This window comes from Sylvia atricapilla, unplaced genomic scaffold (assembly GCF_009819655.1).
Source record: "Sylvia atricapilla isolate bSylAtr1 unplaced genomic scaffold, bSylAtr1.pri scaffold_86_arrow_ctg1, whole genome shotgun sequence".
NCBI classification, from domain to species: domain Eukaryota; kingdom Metazoa; phylum Chordata; class Aves; order Passeriformes; family Sylviidae; genus Sylvia; species Sylvia atricapilla.
This window is the reverse complement of record NW_027077167.1, coordinates 73,067-94,953: the sequence shown is the minus strand read 5'-3', so window position 1 is coordinate 94,953 and position 21,887 is coordinate 73,067. Positions and strand designations below refer to the sequence as shown.

The 21,887-nt window shown below is 62.8% G+C and overlaps 1 protein-coding gene across 1 annotated transcript; it reads left to right on the top strand.

The window, feature by feature from the left end:
- Nucleotides 1–1,803: 1,803 nt before the first annotated feature.
- Nucleotides 1,804–16,673, top strand: LOC136375082 (CUGBP Elav-like family member 3). Its single transcript, XM_066340448.1, has 7 exons — nucleotides 1,804–1,870; nucleotides 4,894–5,032; nucleotides 10,107–10,394; nucleotides 11,083–11,181; nucleotides 13,221–13,364; nucleotides 14,692–14,824; nucleotides 16,631–16,673. The coding sequence occupies exons 1-6, from the start codon at nucleotides 1,817–1,819 to the stop codon at nucleotides 14,817–14,819; spliced, it is 852 nt and encodes a 283-aa protein (XP_066196545.1). The 5' UTR covers nucleotides 1,804–1,816; the 3' UTR covers nucleotides 14,820–14,824; nucleotides 16,631–16,673.
- Nucleotides 16,674–21,887: the final 5,214 nt, after the last annotated feature.

Here is a 21,887-nt window from a genome sequence, read left to right as displayed (position 1 = left end):
GACCCCGAGTGACCCTGAGTGACCTGAGTGACCCCGAGTGACCCCTGAGTGACCCCGAGTGACCCTGAGTGACCCTGAGTGACCCCGAGTGACCCTGAGTGACTGTGAGTGACCCTGAGTGACCCTGAGTGACCCCGAGTGACCCTGAGTGACCGCGAGTGACCCTGAGTGACTGTGAGTGACCCCGAGTGACCCCGAGTGACCCTGAGTGACCCTGAGTGACCCCGAGTGACCCTGAGTGACTGTGAGTGACCCTGAGTGACCCTGAGTGACCCCGAGTGACCCTGAGTGACCCTGAGTGACCCCGAGTGACCCCGAATGACCCCGAATGACTGCGAGTGACCTGAATGTCCCCAAGTGACCCTGTGTGGCCCTGAGTGCCCACGAGTGACCACGAGTGACCACGAGTGACCACAAGTGACCGTGAGTGACCCCAAGTGCCCCATGGTGGCCTCAAATGACCCCAAATGACCCCGAGTGTCCCCAAACACTCGTGAGTGACTGTGAGTGACCCCGAGTGACCCTGAGTGACCGTGTGTGACCCCAAATGACCATGAATGACTGCGAGTGACCGTGGGTGAACCCAAATTGCCGTGAGTGACCACAAGTGACCCCAAATGGCTCCGAGTGACCCCAAATGACCCTGCATGACCCCGAGTGACCCTGAGTGACTATGAGTGACCCCGAGTGACCCAAATGACCCTGCATGACCCCGAGTGACCGTGAATGACTATGAGTGACCCTGAGTGACCCCAAATGACCCTGCATGACCCCGAGTGACCATGAGTGACTATGAGTGACCCCAAATGACCCTGCATGACCCTGAGTGACCGTGAGTGACTATGAGTGACCCCGAGTGACCCCAAATGGCCCTGCATGACCCCGAGAGACCATGAGTGACCCCAAATGACCCTGCATGACTGCGAGTGACCCCCAAATGACCCCGGGTGTCCCCAAACGCTTGTGAGTGACTGTGAGTGACCCCAAGTGACCCCAAATGACCCTACATGACCACGGGTGACCCCAAATGACCCCGGGTGTCCCCGAGTGACCCCTTGCCCCGGCCGTGCCCCGCAGGGCGCCTCGTCCAGCCTGGTGGTGAAGTTCGCGGACACGGAGAAGGAGCGGGGGCTGCGGAGGATGCAGCAGGTGGCCACTCAGCTGGGAATGTTCAGCCCCATCGCCCTCCAGTTCGGAGCCTACAGCGCCTACACACAGGCGGTATGGGACATTGGGGACACTGGGGACATTGGGGACATTGAGGACACTGGGTCACCACTCAGCTGGGAATGTTCAGCCCCATCGCCCTCCAGTTTGGAGCCTACAGCGCCTACACACAGGCGGTATGGGGACATTGGGGTCATTGGGGACATTGGGGACATTGGGGACACTGGGGACATTGGGGACATCGGGGACATCCTGGGGACATTGGGGACACTGGGAACACTGGGGACATTGGGGTCACCACTCAGCTGGGAATGTTCAGCCCCATCGCCCTCCAGTTCGGAGCCTACAGCGCCTACACACAGGCGGTATGGGGACATTGGGGACATTGGGGACATTGGGGACATTGGGGACATTGGGGACACTGGGGACATTGGGGTCATTGGGGACAGTGGGGACATTGGGGACATTGGGGTCACCACTCAGCTGGGAATGTTCAGCCCCATCGCCCTCCAGTTCGGAGCCTACAGCGCCTACACACAGGCGGTATGGGGACATTGGGGTCATTGGGGACATTGGGGACACTGGGGACACTGGGGACATTGGGGACAGTGGGGACGTTGGGGACATTGCGGTCACCACTCAGCTGGGAATGTTCAGCCCCATCGCCCTCCAGTTCGGAGCCTACAGCGCCTACACACAGGCGGTATGGGACACTGGGGACACTGGGGACATTGGGACATTGGGGACATTGGGGACATTGGGGACACTGGGGTCTTTGGGGTCATTGGGGACACTGGGGACATGGGGACACTGGGGACATTGGGTCATTGGGGACATGGGGACACTGGGGTCATTGGGGACACTGGGGACACTGGGGACACTGGGGACACTGGGGTCATTGGGGTCATTGGGGACACTGGGGACATTGGGGACATGGGGTCATTGGGGACACTGGGGACACTGGGGACATGGGGGGACACTGGGGACACTGGGGACACTGGGGACACTGGGGACATTGGGGACATTGGGGTCATTGGGGACATTGGGGTCATTGGGGTCATTGGGGACACTGGGGACATTGGGGACACTGGGGACACTGGGGTCATTGGGGACACTGGGGACATCCTGGGGACATGGGGATACCCCTGGGGACACTGGGGACACTGGGGACATTGGGGACACTGGGGACACTGGGGACATTGGGGACATTGGGGTCACTGGGGACATTGGGGACACTGGGGACATTGGGGACATTGGGGTCACTGGGGACATTGGGGACACTGGGGACATTGGGGACATTGGGGACATTGGCGTCATTGGGGTCACTGGAGACACTGGGGACACTGGGAACATTGGGGACATTGGGGACACTGGGGACATTGGGGTCATTGGGGACACTGGGGACATTGGGGACACTGGGGACACTGGGATCATTTGGGTCATTGGGGACACTGGGGACATTGGGGACACTGGGGGGATCAAGGGGAAGAGGTGGGACCCCCCCAAAATCCAGCCTGAGCTGTTCGGGGTGATGGGTGACGGGTGACAGAGGGGACAGTAACTGGCGTGACATTCAGGGTGAGGTGACAGTCCCAAATCCTGTGATGGGACATCCATGGGGAGACCATGTCTCCCTGTCCCTGGGTGTTGGTGGCACTGCGGTGACACCCCTGGGAGCCCATGACCCCATGTCCCCAGTGTTGGTGGCACCGGGGCAGTGGTGACAGTGGCCCTGGGTGGTGGTGACAGTGGCACCGGGGCAGTGGTGACAGTGGCCCTGGGTGGTGGTGACAGTGGCCCTGGGGGATGGTGACAGTGGCACTGGGGTGGGGGGGTGGGTGTGGTGGCCCTGGTGGCCCGGGGTGACAGACACAGTGTCCCCACAGCTGATGCAGCAGCAGGCCGCCCTGGTGGCACTGGGGGGGGGTGATGTTCGTGGCCCTGGGGCAGTGGTGACAGTGGCACTGGGGCAGTGGTGTTGGTGGCACTGGGGCAGTGGTGTTGGTGGCCCTGGTGACCCAGCGGTGACAGAGGTGTCCCCACAGCTGATGCAGCAGCAAGCCGCCCTGGTGCCACTGGGGCAGTGATGACAGTGGCACTGGGGCAGTGGTGTTGGTGGCCCTGGGGCAGTGGTGACAGTGGCACTGGGGCAGTGATGACAGTGGCACTGGGGCAGTGGTGTTGGTGGCCCTGGGGCAGTGGTGACAGTGGCACTGGGGCAGTGGTGACAGTGGCACTGGGGGGTGGTGTTGGTGGCCCTGGTGGCCCAAGGTGACAGGGCTGTCCCCACAGCTGATGCAGCAGCAGGCCGCCCTGGTGGCCCTGGGGCAGTGGTGACAGTGGCACTGGGGCAGTGGTGACAGTGGCCCTGGGGCAGTGGTGACAGTGGCACTAGGGGTATGGGTGTGGTGGCCCGAGGTGACAGGGCTGTCCCCACAGCTGATGCAGCAGCAGGCCGCCCTGGTGGCACTGGGGGGGTGGCATTGGTGGCCCTGGTGGCCCAGGGTGACAGACACAGTGTCCCCACAGCTGATGCAGCAGCAGGCCGCCCTGGTGGCACTGGGGGGGTGGCATTGGTGGCCCTGGTGGCCCAGGGTGACAGACACAGTGTCCCCACAGCTGATGCAGCAGCAGGCCGCCCTGGTGGCCCTGGGGGGGTGGCATTGGTGGCCCTGGTGGCCCAGGGTGACAGGGCTGTCCCCACAGCTGATGCAGCAGCAGGCCGCCCTGGTGGCACTGGGGGGGTGGTGTTGGTGGCCCTGGTGGCCCAAGGTGACAGGGCTGTCCCCACAGCTGATGCAGCAGCAGGCCGCCCTGGTGGCCCTGGGGCAGTGGTGACAGTGGCACCGGGGCAGTGATGTTGGTGGCCCTGGGGCAGTGGTGACAGTGGCACTGGGGGGGTGGCATTGGTGGCCCTGGTGGCCCGAGGTGACAGACACAGTGTCCCCACAGCTGATGCAGCAGCAGGCCGCCCTGGTGGCCCTGGGGCAGTGGTGACAGTGGCACTGGGGCAGTGGTGACAGTGGCACTGGGGGGTGGCATTGGTGGCCCTGGTGGCCCAGGGTGACAGACACAGTGTCCCCACAGCTGATGCAGCAGCAGGCCGCCCTGGTGGCACTGGGGCAGTGGTGACAGTGGCCCTGGGGCAGTGGTGACAGTGGCCCTGGGGCAGTGGTGACAGTGGCACTAGGGGTATGGGTGTGGTGACCCAGCGGTGACAGAGGTGTCCCCACAGCTGATGCAGCAGCAGGCCGCCCTGGTGGCACTGGGTGGTGATGTTGGTGGCACTGGGGCAGTGGTGACAGTGGCACTGGGGCAATGATGACAGTGGCACTGGGGGGGGGGGTGGTGACAGTGGCACTGGGGCAGTGGTGACAGTGGCACTGGGGCAGTGGTGACAGTGGCCCTGGGGCAGTGGTGACAGTGGCACTAGGGGGATGGGTGTGGTGGCCCGAGGTGACAGGGCTGTCCCCACAGCTGATGCAGCAGCAGGCCGCCCTGGTGGCCCTGGGGCAGTGATGACAGTGGCACTGGGGCAGTGGTGACAGTGGCACTGGGGCAGTGGTGTTGGTGGCCCTGGGGGGGTGGCATTGGTGGCCCTGGTGGCCCGAGGTGACAGACACAGTGTCCCCACAGCTGATGCAGCAGCAGGCCGCCCTGGTGGCACTGGGGGGGTGGCGTTGGTGGCCCTGGTGGCCCAGGGTGACAGACACAGTGTCCCCACAGCTGATGCAGCAGCAGGCCGCCCTGGTGGCCGCGCACTCGGCATACCTCAGCCCCATGGCCACCATGGCCGTGCAGATGCAGCACATGGGCACCGTCAACCCCAACGGCATCATCGCCACACCCCTGCCACCGTCCTCAGGTAACGGGACACCGACGGGGACAGGGACAGGGGGACGGGGGACATGGGGTATGGGGACAGGGACACGAGGTTGGGAACACTGGGTTGGGGCTGACCTGGCTGTGACCTGGGGTTGTCCCACGGCTGAACCTTGGGGGCCCTGGCTCTGACCCACGGGTGACCCCGCAGTGTAACCCATGGGTGACCCCCCGGCTGTGACCCACGGGTGACCCCCACGGAGTTACCCATGGGTGACCCATGGCTGTGACTCCTGTCTGTGCCCCCTGGCTCTGACCCACGGGTGACCCCTGGCTGTGACCCACGGGTGACTCCACAGTTCTGACCCACGGGTGACCCCTGGCTGTGCCCCCTGGGTTACCCACGGGTGACCGTGGTGTGACCTCATTGGTGACCCCGTGGTGTGACCCCTGGATAACCCATGGCTGTGACCCATGGGTGACCCTGCGATGTGACCCCTGTGTGCCCCCTGGGTGCCCCCTGTGTGACCCCTGTGTGTCCCCAGGTACCAGCACGCCCCCGGCCATGGCTGTGCCCCTGTGTGACCCTGTGTGACCCCTGTGTGACCCTGTGTGCCCCCTGTGTGACCCCTGTGTGACCCTGTGTGACCCCTGTGTGACCCTGTGTGACCCCTGTGTGACCCGGTGACCCCTGTGTGTCCCCAGGTACCAGCACGCCCCCGGCCATGGCTGTGACCCTGTGTGACCCCTGTGTGACCCTGTGTGACCCCTGTGTGACCCTGTGTGACCCCTGTGTGACCCCCGGTGTCCCCTGTGTGTCCCCAGGTACCAGCACGCCCCCGGCCATGGCTGTGCCCCCTGTGTGCCCCCTGTGTGACCCCTGTGTGACCCCCGGTGTCCCCTGTGTGTCCCCAGGTACCAGCACGCCCCCGGCCATGGCTGTGCCCCCTGTGTGCCCCCTGTGTGACCCCTGTGTGCCCCCTGTGTGACCCTGTGTGACCCTGTGTGACCCCTGTGTGACCCTGTGTGACCCCTGTGTGACCCCTGTGTGACCCTGTGTGACCCTGTGTGACCCCTGTGTGACCCTGTGTGACCCCTGTGACCCCTGTGTGACCCTGTGTGCCCCCTGTGTGCCCCCTGTGTGACCCTGTGTGACCCCTGTGTGCCCCCTGTGTGCCCCCTGTGTGACCCTGTGTGACCCCTGTGTGACCCCGTGTGTCCCCGTGTCCCCAGGTACCAGCACGCCCCCGGCCATGGCTGTGACCCTGTGAGACCCCTGTGTGACCCCTGTGTGACCCTGTGTGACCCCTGTGTGCCCCCTGTGTGACCCTGTGTGACCCCGGTGTCCCCTGTGTGTCCCCAGGTACCAGCACGCCCCCGGCCATGGCTGTGACCCTGTGTGACCCCTGTGTGACCCCTGTGTGACCCTGTGTGACCCCTGTGTGCCCCCTGTGTGACCCCCGGTGTCCCCTGTGTGTCCCCAGGTACCAGCACGCCCCCGGCCATGGCTGTGCCCCCTGTGTGCCCCCTGTGTGACCCCTGTGTGCCCCCTGTGTGACCCTGTGTGACCCCTGTGTGACCCTGTGTGACCCCTGTGTGACCCCTGTGTGACCCTGTGTGACCCTGTGTGACCCTGTGTGACCCTGTGTGACCCTGTGTGACCCCTGTGTGACCCCGGTGTCCCCTGTGTGTCCCCAGGTACCAGCACGCCCCCGGCCATGGCTGTGACCCTGTGTGACCCCTGTGTGACCCTGTGTGACCCTGTGTGCCCCCTGTGTGACCCCGGTGTCCCCTGTGTGTCCCCAGGTACCAGCACGCCCCCGGCCATGGCTGTGACCCTGTGTGACCCCTGTGTGACCCCTGTGTGACCCTGTGTGACCCCTGTGTGACCCCGTGTGTCCCCGTGTCCCCAGGTACCAGCACGCCCCCGGCCATGGCTGTGACCCTGTGTGACCCCTGTGTGACCCCTGTGTGACCCCTGTGTGACCCTGTGTGACCCTGTGTGACCCCTGTGTGTCCCCAGGTACCAGCACGCCCCCGGCCATGGCTGTGACCCTGTGTGACCCCTGTGTGACCCCTGTGTGACCCTGTGTGACCCCTGTGTGACCCCGTGTGTCCCCGTGTCCCCAGGTACCAGCACGCCCCCGGCCATGGCTGTGACCCTGTGTGACCCCTGTGTGACCCCTGTGTGACCCTGTGTGACCCCTGTGTGACCCCTGTGTGACCCTGTGTGACCCCGGTGTCCCCTGTGTGTCCCCAGGTACCAGCACGCCCCCGGCCATGGCTGTGCCCCCTGTGTGACCCCTGTGTGACCCTGTGTGACCCCTGTGTGACCCTGTGTGACCCCCGGTGTCCCCTGTGTGTCCCCAGGTACCAGCACGCCCCCGGCCATGGCTGTGCCCCCTGTGTGACCCTGTGTGACCCTGTGTGACCCTGTGTGACCCCTGTGTGACCCCTGTGTGACCCTGTGTGACCCCTGTGACCCCTGTGTGACCCCAGGTACCAGCACGCCCCCGGCCATGGCTGTGCCCCCTGTGTGACCCCTGTGTGACCCCTGTGTGACCCCTGTGTGACCCCTGTGACCCCTGTGTGTCCCCAGGTACCAGCACGCCCCCGGCCATGGCTGTGCCCCCTGTGTGACCCTGTGTGACCCTGTGTGACCCTGTGTGACCCTGTGTGACCCCTGTGTGACCCTGTGTGACCCCCGGTGTCCCCTGTGTGTCCCCAGGTACCAGCACGCCCCCGGCCATGGCTGTGACCCTGTGTGCCCCCTGTGTGACCCCGGTGTCCCCTGTGTGTCCCCAGGTACCAGCACGCCCCCGGCCATGGCTGTGACCCCTGTGTGACCCCTGTGTGACCCCTGTGACCCCCGGGTGACCCCTGTGTGTCCCCAGGTACCAGCACGCCCCCGGCCATGGCTGTGACCCCTGTGTGACCCCTGTGTGCCCCCTGTGTGACCCCTGTGTGACCCTGTGTGACCCCTGTGTGTCCCCAGGTACCGGCACGCCCCCGGCCATGGCTGTGCCCCCTGTGTGCCCCCTGTGTGACCCCTGTGTGCCCCCTGTGTGACCCTGTGTGACCCCTGTGTGACCCTGTGTGACCCATGGATAACCCATGGCTGTGACCCTGTGTGACCCCTGTGTGACCCTGTGTGACCCTGTGTGCCCCCTGTGTGACCCCGGTGTCCCCTGTGTGTCCCCAGGTACCAGCACGCCCCCGGCCATGGCTGTGACCCTGTGTGACCCCTGTGTGACCCCTGTGTGACCCTGTGTGACCCCTGTGTGACCCCGTGTGACCCCGTGTCCCCTGGTACCAGCACGCCCCCGGCCATGGCTGTGACCCTGTGTGACCCCTGTGTGACCCCTGTGTGACCCCTGTGTGACCCTGTGTGACCCCCGGTGTCCCCTGTGTGTCCCCAGGTACCAGCACGCCCCCGGCCATGGCTGTGACCCTGTGTGACCCCTGTGTGACCCCTGTGTGACCCTGTGTGACCCCTGTGTGACCCCGTGTGTCCCCGTGTCCCCAGGTACCAGCACGCCCCCGGCCATGGCTGTGACCCTGTGTGACCCCTGTGTGACCCCTGTGTGACCCTGTGTGACCCCTGTGTGCCCCTGTGTGACCCCTGTGTGACCCCTGTGACCCCTGTGTGACCCCAGGTACCAGCACGCCCCCGGCCATGGCTGTGACCCCTGTGTGACCCCTGTGTGACCCTGTGTGACCCCTGTGTGACCCTGTGTGACCCCCGGTGTCCCCTGTGTGTCCCCAGGTACCAGCACGCCCCCGGCCATGGCTGTGCCCCCTGTGTGACCCTGTGTGACCCTGTGTGACCCTGTGTGACCCCTGTGTGACCCCTGTGTGACCCTGTGTGACCCCAGTGTCCCCTGTGTGTCCCCAGGTACCAGCACGCCCCCGGCCATGGCTGTGCCCCCTGTGTGACCCCTGTGTGACCCTGTGTGACCCCTGTGTGTCCCCAGGTACCGGCACGCCCCCGGCCATGGCTGTGACCCCTGTGTGACCCTGTGTGACCCTGTGTGCCCCCTGTGTGACCCCTGTGTGACCCCTGTGTGACCCCTGTGACCCCTGTGTGTCCCCAGGTACCAGCACGCCCCCGGCCATGGCTGTGCCCCCTGTGTGACCCCTGTGTGACCCCTGTGTGCCCCCTGTGTGACCCCTGTGTGACCCCTGTGTGACCCCGGTGTCCCCTGTGTGACCCCAGGTACCAGCACGCCCCCGGCCATGGCTGTGACCCCTGTGTGACCCCTGTGTGACCCTGTGTGACCCCTGTGACCCCTGTGTGTCCCCAGGTACCAGCACGCCCCCGGCCATGGCTGTGACCCCTGTGTGACCCCGGTGTCCCCTGTGTGTCCCCAGGTACCAGCACGCCCCCGGCCATGGCTGTGCCCCCTGTGTGACCCCTGTGTGACCCCTGTGTGCCCCCTGTGTGACCCCTGTGTGACCCCTGTGTGACCCCTGTGACCCCTGTGTGTCCCCAGGTACCAGCACGCCCCCGGCCATGGCTGTGCCCCCTGTGTGACCCCTGTGTGACCCCCGGTGTCCCCCTGTGTGTCCCCAGGTACCAGCACGCCCCCGGCCATGGCTGTGACCCTGTGTGACCCCTGTGTGACCCCTGTGTGACCCTGTGTGACCCCTGTGTGACCCCTGTGTGACCCTGTGTGACCCCCGGTGTCCCCTGTGTGTCCCCAGGTACCAGCACGCCCCCGGCCATGGCTGTGCCCCCTGTGTGACCCTGTGTGACCCCTGTGTGACCCCTGTGTGACCCCCGGTGTCCCCTGTGTGTCCCCAGGTACCAGCACGCCCCCGGCCATGGCTGTGACCCCTGTGTGACCCTGTGTGCCCCCTGTGTGACCCCGGTGTCCCCTGTGTGTCCCCAGGTACCAGCACGCCCCCGGCCATGGCTGTGCCCCCTGTGTGACCCCTGTGTGACCCCCGGTGTCCCCTGTGTGTCCCCAGGTACCAGCACGCCCCCGGCCATGGCTGTGCCCCCTGTGTGACCCTGTGTGACCCCCGGTGTCCCCTGTGTGTCCCCAGGTACCAGCACGCCCCCGGCCATGGCTGTGACCCCTGTGTGACCCCCGGTGTCCCCTGTGTGTCCCCAGGTACCAGCACGCCCCCGGCCATGGCGGCCACCCCGGTCCCGGCCATCGCGGCCCCGCTCAGCGTTAACGGATACAGCCCGGTACCGGCGCAGCCCGCGGGGCCCCCCGCCCCCGACGCCGTCTACACCGGGGGGGTCCCCCCGTTCCCAGGTGCCCCCCGACCCCTCCCCGAGCCCCCCCCAGGGACCCCCGGGCCCCCCGTAACCGCCCCTGTGCCCCCAGCCCAGAGCCCCGCCGCCCCCGGGGACCCCCTGCAGCAGGCGTACGCCGGTATGCAGCACTATACTGGTGAGCGCTGGGGGGACTGGGGGGACTGGTGTGATACTGGGGGGCGCTGGGGTGGGACTGGGTGGGACTGGGGGACACTGGGAGGGCACTGGGAGGGTGTGGTGTGGGACTGGGGGGCGCTGGGGTGGTACTGGGGGGACTGGGAGGGACTGGGGGGAGACTGGGTGGCGCTGGGAGGGCACTGGGGTGGCACTGGGAGGGAACTGGGGGGCACTGGGGTGGTACTGGGAGGGGCTGGGGGGACTGGGGGGGACACTGGGGGGACACTGGGAGAGACTGGGATGGACTGTGGGGAGACTGGGGGGCGCTGGGAGGGCACCGGGGGGACACTGGGGGGCACTGGGAGCGCACTGGGGTGGTATTGAGAGGGACTAGGAGGGGACTGGGGGGGACTGGGAGAGACTGGGAGGGACACTGGGAGGGACTGGGGGGCACCTGGAGGGCACTGGGATGGCACTGGGAGGGAACTGGGGGGCACTGGGGTGGTACTGGGGGGGACTGAGGGCCACTGGGAGGGACTGGGAGGGGGTGGTGTGGTACTGGGGGGCACTGGGAAGCACTGGGGTGCTACTGGGATGGACTGGGGTGGCACTGGGAGGGCACTGGGTGTGTGCTGGGGTGGCACTGGAGGGCACGGGGGTGTCCCCGGTGACCCCGTGACCCCTGTCCCCGTGTCCCCTGTCCCCAGCCGCGTACCCGGCCGCCTACGGACTGGTCAGTCCGGCCTTCGCCCCCCCGGGACCCCTGCTCGCCCCCCCGCCCCCCCCGCAGCAGCAGCAGCGCGAAGGTGAGACCCCCCTCCCCAAAAACCCCCCAAAAAACTCCCCGGGACCCTCCCCCAAAAAACCCCCCACCCCCCCCAAAAAAAAACCCCAACCCCCCAAAAAACTCCCCCCCAAAAAACCCCGGGACCCCCCACAACCCCACCCTCCCCCAAAAAAAACCAACCCCAAAAAAACCCCGGGACCCCCCAAAAAAAACCCCGGGGTCCCCAAACCCACCCCGGGACTCCCCCAAAACCCCCCCAAACACCCCGGGACCCCCGAGACCCCCCCCCGGGCCCCCAAATGTCCTGGGACCCCCAAGACCCCCTGGGACCCCCCCCTTGGAGGGGCTTTGGGGTGTCCCAGGAAATTGGGGGTCTGGGAGTATTTGGGGTCACCTCCCTGGAATTTGGGGTGTCACGGGGGGGGGTGCGGGGGCGGGTTTGGGGTCTCAGGGACAGATTTGGGGTCTCAGGGCGGGTTTTGGGGTCTCAGGGTCACTTTGGGTCCTGGGTCGGGTTTTGGGGTCCCGGGTCATGTTTTGGGTTCACAAGTTCAGTTTTGGGGCCCTGGGCTGGGTTTTGGGGTCTCAGGTTGGAATTTGGGGTCCCGAGTCCGGGCTGTGCCCCTGGCCGTGGGGTGCGGTGCTGTTTTGGGGCTGCAGGGCAGGTTTTGGGGTCCCAGTCCAGTTTTGGGGTCCCAGTCTGGGTTTTGGGGTCCCAGGTCAGGTTTGGGGTCCCAATCTGGGTTTGGGGTCCCAGATCAAGTTTGGGGTCCCAGTCCAGTTTTGGGGTCCCAGGTCATGTTTGGGGTCCCAGCCCGGTTTCGGGGTCCCAGCCCAGTGCGGTTGGGGGTCAGAGGTCAGGTTTTGGGGTCCCAGCCCGGTTTTGGGGTCCTAGTCCAGTTTTGGGGTCCCAGGTCAGGTTTGGGGTCCCAGCCCAGTTTCGGGGTCCCAGCTGGCACGGTTCAGGGTCACAGATCAGTTTCGGTGTCCCCAATCTGGGTTTGGGGCCCCAGCCCGGTTTTGGGGTCCCAGCTGGCACGGTTCAGGGCTGTGGCCCGGTTTCGGGGTCCCAATCTGGGTTTCGGGGTCCAAATCTGGGTTTGGGGTCCCAGCCCAGCACGGTTCGGGGTCCCAGTCCAGGTTCGGGGTCCCAGTCCGGGTTCAGGGTCACAATCTGGGTTTCAGGGTCCCAGTCCAGTTTTGGGTTCCCAGCCCGGCCAGGCAGCGCGGTTCGGGGTCCCAAACTGGTTTTGGGGTCCCAGGTCAGGTTTGGGGTCCCAACCCAGTTTCCGGGTCCCAATGCGGGTTTCGGGGTCCCAGCCTGGCCGGACGGTGTGGTTCAGGGTCACAGATCAGTTTCGGGGTCCCCAGTGTGGGTTTGGGGTCCCCAATGTGGGTTTGGGGTCCCAATCTGGGTTTCGGGGTCCCCAACGTGGGTTTGGGGTCCCCAATGTGGGTTTGGGGTCACAGATCAGGTTTGGGGATCCCAATGTGGGTTCGGGGTCCCCAATGTGGGTTTGGGGTCCCCAATCTGGGTTTGGGGTCCCAGGTCAGGTTCGGGGTCCCCAATCTGGGTTTCGGGGTCCCCAATCTGGGTTTGGGGTCCCCAATGTGGGTTCGGGGTCCCAGGTCAGTTTTGGGGTCTCCAGTGTGGGTTCGGGGTCCCGGCTGGCGCGGTTCAGGGTCACAGATCAGGTTTGGGGCCCCCAGTGTGGGTTTGGGGTCACAGATGAGTTTCGGGGTCCCCAATGTGGGTTTGGGGTCCCAATCTGGGTTTCGGGGTCCCCAACGTGGGTTTGGGGTCCCCAATGTGGGTTTGGGGTCCCAATCTGGGTTTCGGGGTCCCCAATCTGGGTTTGGGGTCCCCAGTGTGGGTTTGGGGTCCCCAGTGTGGGTTCGGGGTCCCAGGTCAGTTTTGGGGTCTCCAGTGTGGGTTCGGGGTCCCGGCCGGCGCGGTTCAGGGTCACAGATCAGGTTTGGGGTCCCCAGTGTGGGTTTGGGGTCCCGGCCGGCGCGGTTGGGGCCGCGGCCCCCGGTGTGACCCCGCTCCCTCCGCAGGCCCCGAGGGCTGTAACATCTTCATCTACCACCTGCCCCAGGAGTTCGCCGACACCGAGATCCTGCAGATGTTCCTCCCCTTCGGCAACGTCATCTCCGCCAAGGTCTTCGTGGACAGGGCCACCAACCAGAGCAAGTGCTTCGGTACTGCGGGACAGTGGGGACATTGGGGACAGTGGGGACAGCGGGGACAGTGGGGACAGTGGGGACAGCGGGGATAATGGGGATAATGGGGACATTGGGGATAATGGGCCACCAACCAGAGCAAGTGCTTCGGTACCGCGGGGACATTGGGGACAGTGGGGACAGCGGGGACAATGGGGACAATGGGGACATTGGGCCACCAACCAGAGCAAGTGCTTCGGTACCGCGGGGACAGTGGGGACAGTGGGGACAGCGGGGACAGCGGGGACAGTGGGGACATTGGGGATAATGGGGACATTGGGGATAATGGGGACATTGGGGACACTGGGGATACTGGGGATAATGGGCCACCAACCAGAGCAAGTGCTTCAGTACCGTGGGGACATTGGGGACAGTGGGGACAGTGGGGACACTGGGGACATTGGGGACACTGGGGACATTGGGGACACTGGGGTATGGGATAGGGGACATGGGCTATGGGAGATGAGGGGACAAGGAGGGACAGCAAGGACAGGGGCGGGAGCGCCGTGATCAGCCCTTGGGGACATCATGGCCAGGGACACCATTACCTGATGTCCCCAATGTCCCCCCCATCTCCCCTCTGTCCCCTCTGCCCCTCATCCTGTGTCACGTCTGTGTCCAATGTCACCTCTGTCCCCACTGTCCCTGATTTCCCCAATGTCCCCATGTCCCCTCTGTCCCCCACATCCCTGTGCTCCAATGTCACCCATGTCCCCGTGATGTCCCCATGTCCCCATGATGTCCCCACACACCCCAATGTCCCCACTGTCCCAACTGTCCCCGTGTCCCCACTGTCCCCACTGTCCCTGTGTCCCCGTGTCCCGTGTCCCCAATCCCCGTAATGTCCCCATGTCCCCAATCCTCCCAATGTCCCCACTGTCCCCGTGTCCCTGTGTCTCTGTGTCCCCAATCCCCTCAATGTCCCCACTGTCCCCATTTCCCCAATGTCCTGTGTCTCCATGTCCCCGTGTCCCCACTGTTCCCATGTCCCCATATCCCCATATCCCTCTGTCCCCATGTCCCTGTGTCCCCCTGTCCCCAATATCCCCATGTCCCCATGTCCCCATGTCCCCATGTCCCAATGTCCCCGTGTCCCCAATGTCCCCAATATCCCCATATCCCCGTGTCCCCATGTCCCCGTGTCCCCTGTCCCCAATGTCCCCCTGTCCCCATATCCCCATATCCCTATGTCCCCGTGTCCCCGTGTCCCCGTGTCCCCATGTCCCTCTGTCCCCGTGTCCCCTGTCTCCGTGTCCCCCTGTCCCCCTGTCCCCGTGTCCCCTGTCCCCGTGTCCCCTGTCCCCAGGCTTTGTGAGCTTTGACAACCCCGCCAGCGCCCAGGCCGCCATCCAGGCCATGAACGGATTCCAGATCGGGATGAAGCGGCTCAAGGTGCAGCTCAAGAGGCCCAAAGACGCCAACCGGCCCTACTGAGCCTGGTGAGCCCGGGGACAGCTGGGGACAGCTGGGGACAGCAGGGGACAGCCCTGGGTCACCCCCGGGACCCCTGGGACAGCCTGGGGACAGCTGGGGACAGCGTGGGGATAGCCTGGGGACAGCTGGGGACAGCTGGGGACAGGCGGGGACAGGCTGGGGACAGTGCAGGACAGCCTGGGGATAGCCTGGGGACAGCTGGGGACAGCTGGGGACAGCCTGGGGCAGTGCAGGACAGCCTGGGGACAGCCTGGGGACAGCTGGGGACAGCTGGGGACAGCCTGGGGACAGTGCAGGACAGCCTGGGGACAGCCCTGGGTCATCCGCGGGACCCCTGGGACAGCCTGGGGACAGTGCAGGACAGCCTGGGGACAGCTTGGGGACAGCTGGGGACAGCCCGGGGACAGCTGGGGACAGCTTGGGGACAGCTGGGGACAGTGCGGGGACAGGCTGGGGACAGCCTGGTGAGCCCCAGGGACAGCTGGGGACAGCTTGGAGACAGCCTGGGGACAGCCTGGGTCACTCCTGGGACCCCCAGGGCTGAGAAGCCCCCCAGGGATCCCCCCCCCCAAGGACCCCCCGGTTAGGATGTCCCCCATTGGGGTTTGGGGTGTCCCCATTGGGATTTGGGGTGTCCCCATTGAGATTTTGGGTGTCCCCACTGGGATTTGGGGTGTCCCAATTGGGATTTGGGATGTCCCCATTGAGATTTGGGGTGTCCCCACTGGGATTTGGGGTGTCCCCACTGGGGTGTGGGGTGTCCCATGTTTGGGGGGGCTGGCAGTGCCCTGGGGGTTATTTGGGGTGTCCCCATTAAGATTTGGGGTGTCCCCGTGGGGATTTTGGGGTGTCCCCACTGGGATTTGGGGTGTCCCCATTGGGGTTTGGGGTGTCCCCACTGGGATTTGGGGTGTCCCCATTGAGATTTGGGGTGTCCCATGGTTTGGGGGGGCTGGCAGTGCCCTGGGGGTTATTTGGGGTGTCCCCCCCTGGAATTTGGGGTGTCCCATGGTTTGGGGTGTCCCCACTGGGATTTGGGGTGTCCCCATTGAGATTTGGGGTGTCCCCATTGGGGTTTGGGGTGTCCCCACTGGGATTTGGGGTGTCCCCATTGGGGTTTGGGGTGTCCCATGGTTTGGGGTGTCCCCATTGAGATTTGGGGTGTCCCCACTGGGATTTGGGGTGTCCCCATTGAGGTTTGGGGTGTCCCCATTGAGATTTTGGGTGTCCCCACTGGGATTTGGGGTGTCCCCATTGAGATTTGGGGTGTCCCCATTGGGATTGGGGTGTCCCCACTGGGATTTGGGGTGTCCCAATTGGGATTTGGGGTGTCCCAGGGTTTGGGGTGTCCCCACTGGGATTTGGGATGTCCCCATTGAGATTTGGGGTGTCCCATGTTTGGGGGGGGCTGGCAGTGCCCTGGGGGTTATTTGGGGTGTCCCCATTGGGATTTGGGGTGTCCCCACTGGGATTTGGGGTGTCCCAATTGGGATTTGGGGTGTCCCCGTTGAGATTTGGGGTGTCCCCATTGAGATTTGGGGTGTCCCCACTGGGATTTGGGATGTCCCCACTGGGATTTTGGGTGTCCCATGGTTTGGGGGGGGCTGGCAGTGCCCTGGGGGTTATTTGGGGTGTCCCCACTGGGATTTTGGGTGTCCCCACTGGGATTTGGGGTGTCCTCATTGGGGTTTGGGGTGTCCCCACTGGGATTTGGGGTGTCCCCACTGGGATTTGGGGTGTCCCATGGTTTGGGGGGGCTCTCAGTGCCCCCCAGACTCCGATTAACCCCTTCATCCCCGATTTCCCCCCAGGTCCGGCGGCTCTGGAGCAGCACCTTTGGGTGCCCCGCCCCCCGCCCCGCCCCCATCGCAGAGCAGCCCCTCCCCCCACAGCCCCAGCGGTGCCCGGGGGGGGTCGGTCCTGCTGGGGGGGACCCCAGACCCCCCCACGCTCAGGAAGGATGGACCCCCCCCTCCAGCCCCATCCCAGTCCATCCCAGCCCCATCCCAGTCCAGCCCAGTCCAGCCCAGTCCAGCCCAGTCCAGCCCAGTCCAGCCCAGTGCAGGGTGCCAGCGCCCACCGCCCCACTCTGGTTTTTTTTTTTGGGGGGGGGTCGTGCCCACCCTGGGGGTCCCCAAAAGGACCCCCCCCATTTCCCCACCCCCCCTCCCCCCCGGGACCCTTTTTGGGGCTTTTCTCAGCAAACAGGACCAAAAGCAGCTCCAAACTGGGGGGGGTCTCTGGGGGGGTCTTTGGGGGGTCCCAAAGGGGGGGACACGGCCCCTCCCCCCCCCAAATCCTGCCGGGGGTGCAGCGGGACCCCAACACTGCCACTGCCACCCGCTCCGCCCCCACGCTGCCTCAGTTTCCCCTCGGGATGGGATAAACTGGGACTGGGCTGGTACTGGGATAAACTGGGACTGGGCTGGGCCGGGACTGGGATGCTTCATTACTGGGAGAAACTGGTATTGGGATAAACTGGCACTGGGATGGACCAGTACTGGGATGGATTGGTACTGGGATGGACTGGTACTGGGATGGACCAGTACTGGGATGGATTTGTACTGGGATGGACTGGTACTGGGATGGACTGGTACTGGGATGGACCAGTACTGGGATGGATTTGTACTGGGATGGACCAGTGCTGGGATGGATTTGTACTGGGATGACTGGTATTGGGATAAACTGGCACTGGGATGGATTTGTACTGGGATGGACTGGTACTGGGATGGACCAGTACTGGGATGGACTGGTATTGGGATAAACTGGCACTGGGATGGACTGGTACTGGGATGGACCAGTACCGGGATGGATTTGTACTGGGATGGACTGGTATTGGGATAAACTGGTACTGGGATGGACTGGTACCGGGGTGGACCAGTACAAGGATGAACTGGTATTGGCATAAACTGGTACTGGGACATTCCATCACTGGGACAGACCAGCACTGAGATAAACTGGCACTGGGATGGACTGGTACTGGGATGGACTGGCACTGGGATAGTCCAGTACTGGGATGGACTGGTGCTGGGATGGATTTGTACTGGGATGGACTGGTGCTGGGATGCTCTGGTACTGGGATGTTCGGACACTGGAGTTTTTGGACACTGGGATGTTCCAATACTGGGATGGCCTGGCACTGGGATGGACTGGTACTGGGATAAACTGGTACTGGGACGCCCCAGCTGGATGTTTGGACACTGGGATGGACTGGTGCTGGGATGGCCTGGCACTGGGATGTTCCACCATGGGATGCTCCGACACCAGAACGCTCCAGCCCCCGGATGTTCCCGCACTGGGATGGTCCCAGATCGGGACACTCGGATCCAGGAATGCCCCAGCACTGGGATGGACTGGTACTGGGATGGACTGGTGCTGGGATGTTCCAATACTGGGATGGACTGGTACTGGGATGTTTGGACACTGGGATGCTCCGGCACTGGGATGGACTGGTACTGGGATGATTCAGCACTGGGATGAACTGGCGCTGGAATGGACTGGTACTGGGATGTTCGGACACTGGGATGCTCCGGCACTGGGATGCTCCGGCACTGGGATGTCCCAGCTCTGGCACCAGGAAGCTCCGATCCCGGAATGTTCCACCGTGAGGATGCTCTGATCCCGAGGTGATCCCACAGCGGGATGATCCCACAGCACCGGAATGCCCTGAGCCCTGGATGTCCCCACGCCACAATGTCCCCAGTCCAGGATTGTCACCACTCCAGGACTGTCACCACTCCGGGACTGTCACCACTCCGGGATTGTCACCACTCTGGGATTGTCCCCACTCCAGGATTGTCCCCAATCCAGGACTGTCCCAGTTCTGGGATTGTCACCACTCCGGGACTGTCACCACTCCACAATGTCACCACTCTGGCACTGTCACCACTCCAGGGTGTCCCCATTCCAGCATTGTCACCACTCCGGGTAGTCCCCACTCCGGGATTGTCACCACTTCAGGATTGTCCCCACTCCGGGACTGTCACCACTCCGGGATTGTCACCACTCCACGATGTCACCACTCCGGGACTGTCACCACTCCAGGACTGTCCCAATTCTGGGATTGTCACCACTCCGGGATTGTCACCACTTCAGGATTGTCACCACTCCAGGACTGTCACCACTCCACAATGTCACCACTCTGGCACTGTCACCACTCCAGGGTGTCCCCATTCCAGCATTGTCACCACTCCGGGTAGTCCCCACTCCGGGATTGTCACCACTCCAGGATTGTCACCACTTCAGGATTGTCACCACTCCAGGACTGTCACCACTCCACAATGTCACCACTCTGGGACTGTCACCACTACAGGGTGTCCCCATTCCAGCATTGTCACCACTCCGGGTAGTCCCCACTCCGGGATTGTCACCACTTCAGGATTGTCCCCACTCTGGGATTGTCACCACTCCAGGATTGTCCCCAATCCAGGACTGTCCCAATTCTGGGATTGTCACCACTTCAGGATGTCCCCACTCCAGGACTGTCACCACTCTGGGACTGTCACCACTCCACGATGTCACCACTCTGGGACTGTCACCACTCCAGGACTGTCCCAATTCCAGGACTGTCCCCACTCCAGGACTGTCCCCAATGCAGGATTGTCACCACTCCAGGACTGTCACCACTCCAGGACTGTCCCCACTCTGGGACTGTCCCCAATGCAGGATTGTCACCACTCCAGGACTGTCACCACTCCAGGACTGTCCCCACTCCGGGATGTCCCCACCAGGAGCCGGATGGGGACAGAGTGACCGATCCTGGGAATTCCCGGAACTCCAAACCAGCCAAAGCCGGGGGACACCGGGGGACACCGGGAGCGGGGACAGGGACACACGGACACGGGACATGGACATGTGGCTCCGGCTCTGCTCGTCCCCAAATCCCAAAAATCCCAAATAATCCAAAAAAATCCCAAATCCAGGACCCCAGCAGCCAAACCGGGGCCGTGTCCAGCCTGGAGCTGCCCCGGCCCCTGACCAGTGACCCCAGTGACCCAAACTGGGACAGAGACCCCAAACCAGTGACCCAAACTGGGACAGTGCCCCAAACTGGGACAGTGCCCCCCAAACTGGGACAGAGACCCCAAACCAGTGACCCCAACATCCCAAACCAGTGACCCCAGTGACCCAAACTGGGACAGTGGCCCCCAAACCAGTGACCCAAACTGGGACAGATCACTTCAAACCAGTGACCCAAACCAGTGACTCCAGTGACCAAACTGGGACAGAGACCCCAAAAACAGTGACCCCAACACCCCAAATCGGGACAGAGCTCCCCCAAACCAGTGACCAAACTGGGACAGATCACCCCAAACTGGGACAGAGCCACCCCAAACCAGTGACCCCAGTCCCCCCAAACTGGGTCAGGGCCCCCCCAGACTGGTCATTTCCCCCCCAGTCCCCCCCAAACTGGGTCAGGGCTCCCCCAAACTGGGTCCAGTGTCCCCCAGCCCCCCCAAACTGGGCTCGGTGCCCCCTCACCCCCCCAGTGCCCCCAGCACCCCCAAACCAGTGCCCCCCAACTCCACCCCCCGCCCCCGCTGTACATAAGGGGCCCCCTCCGTGTCCCCCCCATTTTGGGGGGCTTTGGGACCTGCTGGGTTGATTTTTGGGGGGTGGGGGGTTGGTTTTGGGGGGCCATGAAGCCCCCCCCCGGGCTCAAGGCTTTATTTATTTGCTATTTATTGCAGTTCCTTTCAGAATCGACTTTTTTTTTGTTTCTCTCTCTCTTTTTTTTTGGTTTTTTTTTGGGTTTTGTTTTGGGTTTTTTTTTTTCTGTCAAAATAAATTTAAAAAAATAATAAAAAAATTATAAAAAAAAAAAAAAAAAAGAAAAGAAAAACCCATCACCTTAAAAAAAATAAAATAAAAAGCCACACCTAAATCTCACCACAGAAAATCCCAAAATGCAGAAATTTTAAAAGCCATCCCTGGATTCTCTCCCAGGGTTTTTTGGGGGGTTTTTTTTGGAGTTTTTGGGGGTTTTTTGGGTTTTTTGGGGGGATTTTTGGGGGGTTTTTGGGGATTTTTTGGGGGTTTTTTGGGGGGGGTTGGGGTTTTTTTTGGGGGGGGGTTTGGGGTTTTTTGGGGGGATTTTTGGGGGGTTTTTGGGGATTTTTGGGGGTGTTTTTTGGGGTTTTTTGGGGTTTTTTGGGGGGGAGTTTGGGGGTTCACCAGGGGAAGGAGCACGGCCACGGCCCTCCAGCATTTCCTCAATAAATCAATTTATTTAAAAGAATATGTTACAATTAATTACACTAAAGGGACTTTTTTCCCCCAGCGGGGACGGGAACAGCCGGGAGAGGGAAAATTGGGGGAAAAAATGGGATAAAATTTAATTTTCTGCATTTTTTTGGACCCATTTCTCCCTTTTCTGGGTTGTTTTTGGATGAAAAAAATCCACAGGAAGATGGTTCAGCTCTTGATGCTTTGGAATTTGAGGGAAATTTGGATTAAAATCGGGTTTTTCCTGGGATTTTGGGGATCCCAAACCTCTCCCAGTTCTCCCCCTCGTCCCATTCCTGGGATTTTTTTTCCACGGCTCGAGGAAAAGGAAAATCCAATTAATTACAGGGAGCCAATTAATTGTTGGAATTAATTAATTCCCGGCTCCAGAGCTGAGGATTTGGGATTTTATTTTTTTTTCCCTCCCACCCCAAAAAAATCTCCCCAGTCCCGGCTCCAGGGGGAGGAACGGGGAAAAAAATGGGAATTTTGGGGAAAAACCCTTCCCCAAAAATGGAATTTTGGGGGGAAATCCCATTTTGGAGCAATTCCAGAGGTTGGGAATGTGGATGGGATTTCTCCTGCTGGGTTTGGATCCAAAAATTCCCAAATCCACCCCAAAACTCCGGCGGAACCGGCTCCAGGCCAGCCCAAAAAAATTGGGAAAAAAACCGGATTTTCCAGGTGATTTTTTGCCTCTCAAAACATGGAAAAATCCCATTTAAACCAGGGGAAAAAGTGGATTTTCCAGGTGATTTTTGCCTCTCAAATCCAGGAAAAAAAAGACTTTTCCAGGTGATTTTCTGCCTCTCAAAAACATGGAAAAATCCCATTTAAACCAGG

What these genes read in the sequence shown, in the direction of transcription:
- LOC136375082 (XM_066340448.1), top strand. Translation starts at nt 1,817, where the DNA reads ATGTTCAGCCCCATCGCCCTCCAGTTCGGAGCCTACAGCGCCTACACA. An exon ending in ACAGCGCCTACACACAGGCG is followed by an intron (nt 1,871 to 4,893) that starts GTATGGGACACT and finishes GTGTCCCCACAG; the next exon opens with CTGATGCAGCAGCAGGCCGC. An exon ending in CAACCAGAGCAAGTGCTTCG is followed by an intron (nt 13,365 to 14,691) that starts GTACTGCGGGAC and finishes CCCTGTCCCCAG; the next exon opens with GCTTTGTGAGCTTTGACAAC.